Source organism: Spermophilus citellus (genome assembly GCF_964194105.1).
Source record: "Spermophilus citellus genome assembly, chromosome: 1".
Lineage (NCBI taxonomy): Eukaryota > Metazoa > Chordata > Mammalia > Rodentia > Sciuridae > Spermophilus > Spermophilus citellus.
The window spans coordinates 125,588,035-125,596,002 of record NC_138182.1 but is presented as its reverse complement, the minus strand read 5'-3'; the positions used below and the strand labels follow the sequence as shown (position 1 = coordinate 125,596,002).

The 7,968-nt window shown below is 49.0% G+C and overlaps 1 protein-coding gene across 1 annotated transcript in view; it reads right to left on the bottom strand.

Moving 5' to 3' along the window:
• Window positions 1–284: 284 nt before the first annotated feature.
• Window positions 285–7,968, bottom strand: part of SLIT3 (slit guidance ligand 3) — a 575,787-nt gene continuing 568,103 nt past the window's right edge. The window contains exon 36 of the mRNA XM_081292656.1: window positions 285–5,124. Within this exon, the coding sequence (XP_081148782.1) occupies window positions 4,889–5,124 (236 nt within the window). The 3' untranslated portion in view covers window positions 285–4,888. The remainder of the gene's footprint in view (window positions 5,125–7,968) is intronic.

The window sequence follows — 7,968 nt, the reverse complement described above, 5'->3', positions numbered from 1 at the left end:
TGTCGGGTTCTCCTCAGGGTCTCCACAGAGGGGACGTGAGGCCTCCACACCCATGGCCACCCTCACCTCAGATGTCCACAGCCTTTCGAGGGTCCTCAGGGCTGAGGGGCTGAGAACTGAGCTCCCTGGCCCAAGCTTGGGCACCATCTCCCTAGGAGCACCCCACAGGGCAATGTGGGCAAGCGCTGTGTGGCAGACTGCCCTCTCTCACTCCTTGGTACTCTCCTCACCCCCAGGTGCCAGCTCTTCAGAGGCCCGTACCTCAGTGGGTGAAGCAGCCACAGCTGTTCTGCCATCTCCTCTGCTCCGGTGTCCGCAGAGATTTGCTGCTGCTGTCATCATGTCTTTCCCTGTTTGTTGTTGACATGCTCCCTCAGGAGGACCAGGACTTGGTCTTGGTCACCCCAGGAGCCCTGACCTGCGGACCCCAAGCCATATGTTGGGTCTCCATTTCTCTGGGGGAACTCTGGATCCACTCTTCTCATGTTGTGGTCCACGAAATGGATTTTATCAACCAATTCCACCCCGGGCTTGCCCCAACTCCATGTGAGCAGTGATCTTGTACGGAAGGGGTAAAAAGAAAGCACACGTCGCATAGCAGGGCTGAGTATGGTTTCACGAGAGCCTCTGGTAGCTTCTCTGTGACTCATCCATTTATTTAAATGACATCAGAAAATGACAGTCTGTGGGGAAAGGAATGCACATTAGTTATTCCACATGGAGAAGCAACACTCTAACATCGTTTTTAAAAAGGGTTGAAACTTTTCCCATTAGAACCTATGCTGGGTTAGAAACCAGCTTTGCCGATGCCCAGGTCTGCTTTTCCTGCTCCTGCTAGCTGGCACCTCTGACCAACTTCTCTGGGTGTCTCCACTGGCACTGTTTAAGCCACACTAAAAGAGATGGGTGGTGCCACCAAGGCAGACTGTGCCCAGCTTCCTGACCATCTGGGAGCACCCTGAGAGGTGGTCAGGGAAGGCGCAGGACACTTCTGTGCTGCAGGGTCCGTCCTGGGCTTCCTTCTGCCTGGATACCACTATGCGGTGATAGGAGGACCTGCGCCTAGTGGATACCTGGCTCTCTCTCTGCCTCTGGTCTGCAGCACGGTTTCTCCACTCCTTTCTTTTTTCTGATCCTTAGTCTCCGTACCCCCAGCAACCCCAAGGTTCCAGCTCTGGTATCTGGGGTCCCGTGAGTCTTTGGGGATCAGGTCAGTTACTGCCATGGGCTTCTGCTTCCAACAGAGGCAGTGGCTGACTTCTTGGCCTTACGACAGTCTGGTGACAGCTTCATCTCTGGTGAAGGACAAGTTGGGCTCAAGCCCCATCCTGACCATTCCTGGGTTCCAAGAGTCACCTGAGGGCTTGTCTCCTTTCTTTCTCTGGCCCTGGGAGGCTCCCTTTCTTTCTCTGCCCCCTGTCCTCCTTTCTCTTCCTCTTTGTGAAACACCATACTTCTTCCAGGGCTGTGCTTCGGAGCTACCACAGAGAATTCTGGGCTCCATCTTGAAGTTAGTGTTTTCTAGCCACAAAGTGAGTTTGAAAAGACAAATTTTTCTTCTACAAAGCACCTTTCAGTTTGTCAACAACAATGACAACAGTAATAACAGCATCTTACATTTAAGGTTTTAAGTTTATATTTTACAAAGCTTTTAAATACATCATTTCATCAGCTATTTTAGGGCCCCTGGATGAGTCTGGAAGGACTCTCTCCTCCCCTTTCCTGAGCTAAGTGGTCCCTTCTGCTCATGCGTGTCCCTACACAAATGTTAAAGAGTACGTTCAGGTGCAAACTAACTGACTGAACTCTCCCTGTATCATGGGGATTTCTGCTCCTAGAATTTGGCTGCTCAAGGGGAGAGTGAGTTTAAAACTTAATTTGTTAGAGAAACTTCATTTTAGGAAGGACTTTTCTTAATAGTCCTTGCATTTGGTATTTCTTAAAGTCAGGGCTTCCTAAATTAAGGAGGAGGCTCAAATTCCACCCCTCCCCACCAACACCACGCTGAGAGACAGATCTGGCTCACTGTTGAGCAAAGGGGCTGATTGGGGAGGGAGGCCTGGGTCCTGGGGGGAAGCAGATGGAAAGCCAGTAGCCTGCTGAGTCCTTCCAGAACATCAGCCACCCCTGGTGGGGCCCTTGAGGGGCAGCTGAGTGGGCTTTGTGCTGGATAGGGAGAGGCTAGCTAGGGTAGTGAAGGGCAGGACCACCTGCGGGGTGGGGGTGTTTGGAGGGGCATGGGGGGTAGGAGGAGTGTTGGATAAATCCCAGGATGCTCCTTCTGAGCTACCTAAAGACTTCTGGGCTCCTTCTTGAACTTAGTGTTTTCTAGCCTCAAAGTCAACAACCAGGTCCCCCAAGGTGACTCTGGTGAGAGTTGCTCATTTCCTTGTCCAAGCCTTTCTCTACTTTGCCACCAGTTCTGTCCCTTTTTCAGACCCTGTTTTGCTAGTCTCTTGCCCCCCAAAACCCTCTGGCTCTCTGTGGCTGGAATGTGTGGCTCTTTGTGGTTGAATCCCTGATTTTCCCTCCACCCCACATCTCTCTGCTCCCCAGTGTGTCTCACACTCCTGCACCAGGACTTTCCACATTCCACCGTTGTTTAAAAGGCATTCCCAGGAAAGTTCAGCTCCCTTTCCTGACCCTGGCCAACCGTTGTTCCTCCAAGACCCAGGACTGGAAATTCCCTGCTCTGGACAGCCCCCTCTTTTTACTGCCATTAGGGAACTATTACATACAATAAAGGAATTGCTTCTGACCCAGACCAAAGGCTCTTTAAGGGCAGAACACATTCTTTCTCATAAGAAGTGGCGTGGTTAGGTGAGCAAGTTCTGGAGTCTAACAACCTGGGTTCAAATCCTGGCTGTGCAATTCATTAACCATCTTCTCTTGGACAATTTTGTTCACTTTTCTATGTTTCAGTTTATTCAACTGGTAAATGGGTTAATAACGTTTTTATTAAAGGGTTGTTTAGAGAATTAAATGTATTATATATTATATGTATTATACATATAATACATATACATATCTCAACTAGAATGATATCTGATGTCTAATACAGTGAGCACTAAATACATCTGTGAACACTGGAAGCAAGCCCATCGTGAGGTGCAGCACCTTGGATACAGTACATGTGCATATTTTGAGTAAATGCCTCCATCTGTCCCTACCTTGTCTTGTCTCCCACTTGCCTTGTGTCCCTCCATCTTCCTTTCCTTCCTCTCTTCTTTATTCCTTGAGTCTCTGTCCGACCACTAATGCTCACAGAGCAGTGGGGCTCCTCTGGGGCCCTTGAGTTGGAAGGTCCCAAGTTCTCTTCCTGAAGCTCCAGCAGAGGAAGCTCCTGGCAGGAGGGGTGGAGCCAGGAGCCAGAGGTTGGTGCAAAGAGTGGGGACCCTGGAGACGTGCACTGGGGGTGCGAGGGGGCAGGGGTGGGCAGGGGAGAGAAGTGGAAGAAGGGGTGGGAAGGCCCTTTAGGAACAGAGACCAAACAAGCTCCCTTTGCTCATGTTTCCTAGATACACAGTTCTCTAGAGTTCTTCTGTGTAAAGGAAGACAGAGTCAGGGATGAACAAGGCAGAGCAGGGGCTGGAAGGGAAGAGCAGGGAAGCATCCACTTTCCTTTCCTGGTGCCTGCCTGAACCTCCCGTTTACCTGCTCAGAGAAGAGTATGGAGCTTCAGGGCTGCTCTACGGCTCTGGCTCTCCACTTGCCAGATGGTTGACTTATGGCAACTTACAGAGCCTGGGCAGGACCCAGTGTCCTTGTCTGAAATGGGCTTACTGCTCTACCCTCCCTGGAGAGCAGGGTTGACAGATGAGGTGCTGTCCAGATAGGCACTGGCAAGTGCTGCAGGCAGACAATGGGTCTTTGTCCCCATGACAGGGCCGGAAGGACAGGTGGCAGAGGCCTGTTGGCTGGACATCTATGGGCTGAGGGCAGACTTGGCTATGGCCTCCCTCTTGCAGAAGCCCTCACTGTCTCCTCTCTTGCTATTGCATTCCAGTGTGGAATTGGCTGAGGGTGGAGGATGGGCTGGGACCCTCTGGGGAAGAGCCAGTGCCTGGGGCCTGGGGGACTGCCATGCCCTCTTCCCTCCACTCACCAGGAGGACCCAGAAGGGGCAGGGTAAGAGCAGCTGTTTCAAAACTCAGCAAAACAGGCCCAGATTAAGTGCTGGGCAAAGTTCAAATGGCCAGTCCTCTAATGGAAACCAGGGCCATCCAGGAAGGAGAAAAGGGGTCTCCTGTGGGCTCAGACCCCGAAGCCCCCAGGGCAGATGGGCAGTCAGCCAAACCTCCAGAAGCTTTTCTGGGAAGAGATGGGCATCTTGGGCATAGACAACCTGGGCTGTTAAAAGCTGCAAGCGTGTTTAGGAAGAGAAAAGAAAGAGTTAAGACCAAGAAACAAAGAACAGTCCTTCCTCTCTCTTCCCCTTGCTCGCTTCCTGAGCAGGTAAGCAGGTCCTGGTCCCTGCAGGCAGGGCAGAGAGTGCTGGGAAACAAAGGCTCCTCTTTCTTCCTCAGGCCGGCTCTCGTTTCATTATTCTTATCCTTTTGTTTAAAACATTTTTATTAGTCTTTTTTTAAATCTTAAAATTTTAAACAGCTGTTTATAAAAACACAACAAATACACAACACAAAACAAACCTCGGTAAAAATAACTCACGATATAGTACATATACTCAGACGGCGTGATAGATTTATATAATAAAAGATGAAAATAGTCACTTTCCATAATAAAAATAAGTTCTATTTTTTTTGTTTATTTTACAATATACTTAATATTCTCTTCTTCTTTTGCTCCCTCTCCTTCATTCCGAAATCTACAGGGGCCCGTGGCTGTCCCCGACCCCACAAGTTGGAGTCTGAGAGGCAGTGGTCGGGGCTCAGGAACACGGGTGGCAGCCGCACTCCAAGTGTCTCTCCACCTCCTCCACGAACGAGGAGCCGTCCGTGCACTGGAAGACATATTTCCGCCGCTTGCTGCGGATGGGCTGGCAGCACTGGGACCCGCAGCCCCCGTGACATTCCATGATGGGCACCTTGGAGGCTGTGGCACAGGACGCGTAGCCTTTCTGGCGGCGGATGGCCTCACGGACCACCTCCCCCAGGCATGGGTTCTCTGCAGAGGGCAGAAGAGGTGGGTCAGGACACTGTGGGGCCCTGGCAGGACCAGAAGCGGTTCCCAGCTGGGTGGTTCTGGAACACTGTGGTCTGAAGACCACGTGTACTTATTCTTTCACTTGTCCACCTGCTGATGCCGCCATCTGTCCATTCATCCACCTACCCACCCACCCAGCAGCCCTCCATATTAAATGCCTTTTCTGTGCCAGGCTCTGTAGGAGTGGAACCAAGCTTCAAGCACACGAGGAAGCAGCTTAGTTCCTCCCTTCAAGGAACTTCAAGTCCAAACTAGATGAAGGCCAACTGGTGGACTGTGGCTAAATCCTGTCCCCAGACACGTGCTTAACAACTAAACCAATTACCAACATTCAACAAGCCAGATTTCTGGGCTGGGATTGTGGCTCAGTGGTAGAGTGCTCACCTAGCACGTGTGAGGCCCTGGGTTCTATCCTCAGCACCACATAAAATATATATAAATAAAATAAAGGTATTGTGTCCAACTACAACTAAAAAATAACTATTTTTTTTTTTTTAAAAAAAGCCAGATTCCATTTGAGACTTTGACTTTCTGGCTTCTTTGAAAACCAGAAATCTGGCGAGGCTGGGCCGGCCTCCCTGCTCTGTAGTGATGGGTGGGAGCTGAGGGTCTCTGGTGGGCCAGGAGATCTCCAGGCTGCCCCGGGGTCCCACGACCTCAGTGCCTGTCTCCCTCGTCCAGAGTGCAGAGACTAGTTACAGGATCACTTAAGTGGATATAGCTGTAATGGGAAACTGAGGTGGGACACGTTGATATAAGAGCATATGGCAAAGAAACCTGCCCTGGCCCAGGGAGGCTTCTCTGGGAAATGACGAGGGAGTTCAGATCTGAACAGGAGTAACAGTTGATGAGGCAAAGGGCCTTTGGGGCGAGATTTCCCCAAAGGCCTAGAACTGATGGGAGGCCTGGGTAGGGGATCCCGGTCTGCTTGAATCTTCAACCCTGACCTGGCTCTTCTCCTTCAGCCCTGTCCCGTTCTCATGACACTGAGCTATGTCTGGAGCAGGTGCTGAGGAAGGCAGTAATGACTCAGAACCAGGACCCTCCCCCTTACGGCCTGGGCAAGTCACTGGTCATCCTGAGCCAGTTTCCTGGCCTGGAAGATGGTGACATGTTTGCCTGTTCTTCCTACTAATTCACAGCTCTTGTGAGCATCAGAGGAGAATGAAGGAGAAAGGGCCCTCTGCATTTTAAGGCTTCAGGTATTTGAAGGTGGTGAATGGATCTGTGTTAAGCTACATATAATTCTGTAAAATCATGAGGTGGTTTAAAGATTCAGAAAGAGTCTAGTGACAATGGGTGTGCATGTGTGTGCAAGTGTGAGAAACCTGGGATGGGGAGGGGGAGTACCGTGTGTCAACATGTGACAGCTGGGGCCAGGGACTATGGGAGCTGTTCATACTACCCTGAGGACTTTCCTGTGGTTATTTAAAAATAGTTAATAAAGTTGAAGAAATGGGCAGTTTTGCTGGAGAATAGTAGTTCCTCTGGATTTGACATGTGAGAGTTCTCTAGTGACGGGGACCGGCTGCCTAGGATGCTGGTGGCAGGGAAGAGGACTTCTCAGGGTCCCTGTGGGAGAAAAACCTCCAATCACTGCAGCCAGGGGGCCACTCCCTCGCGTCACTAGCTGGGTGTTCATGAGAAGGGGTCAGACCACCCACAGCAACAGGGGGTCTGGATGGAGACTGCAGAGGAACTTGGCAGTGGCGAGGCGTCTCAAGGACCAACAGGTGGAAGAGAGAGAGGAGAGAGACGGAGGACAAGGGAAAGAGCTCCCTCCCCTGGGAGGGAGGTTGTTGTCGTTGTGGTTTTTGTCCCTTGTCTGTATTTCAGGGAAGTGCTGGCCTGGTGAATGAGTTGGAAGTATTCTGACCTCTTCAATTTCCTAGAATAGTTTGAGAAAAAGTGTCTTTAGTTCTTCTTTAGTGTTTGATCAAATCTAGCAGTGAAGTCATGAAGCCTTACTTTTCATTACTGGCTCAATTTCCTTACTGTTTTTGGTCTGTTTGGATGATCTGGTTTTTCATGATTCAATCTTGGCATCTTGTATGTGTCCAGAAATTCATCCATGTCTTCTAGGTGGTCTATGTGTAGTCATGATAGTCTCTGATGACCCTTAGTGGTTCTGTAGTATCAGTTGTAATGTCTCCTTTTTCATCTCTGATTTTGAGTTTTCTTTTCTTCTTTGTCTAGCTGAAGGCTTGTCAGTTTTTGTAGTGTTTTCAAAGAACTAGCTCTTCATTTTGTTGGTTTCTACATTGCTTGTGTAGTCTCTATTTTTTATCTTACCAGCTTCAAGTTTAGTTTGTTCTTGTTTTTCTAATTGCTTGAGGCATGATTTTCATTTATTTGAGGACTTATTTTGGGATGTAAGCACTTATTGCTATACACTTCCCTTTTCCTATGTTCCACAGGCTTGGGTATAACATGTTTCCATTTTCATTTGTCCCAAAGAAGTTTAAAAGTTTCCCTTTTAATTTCTTCATTGACCCATTGGTTGCTCAGGACCATGTTGTTTAATTTCCATGTATTTATAAAATTTCCAAAGTTGATCTGGTTATTTTAGTTTTGTATTATTATGGTGTAGAAAGACACTTGATATCATACCTGTCTTCTTGAACTTGTTAAGACTTGTTTTGTGACCTCACATGCTCTGCTGTGGATAATGTACGGATGAGAAGACTGTGTATTCTACTGTTGGATGAAATGACTTGTGAATATCTGTTGGTTTCACTTGGTCTGTAGTATAATTTAGTTCTAGTCTGTCTGTGTTGATTTTCTGTCTGGATGATCTGTCTGCTA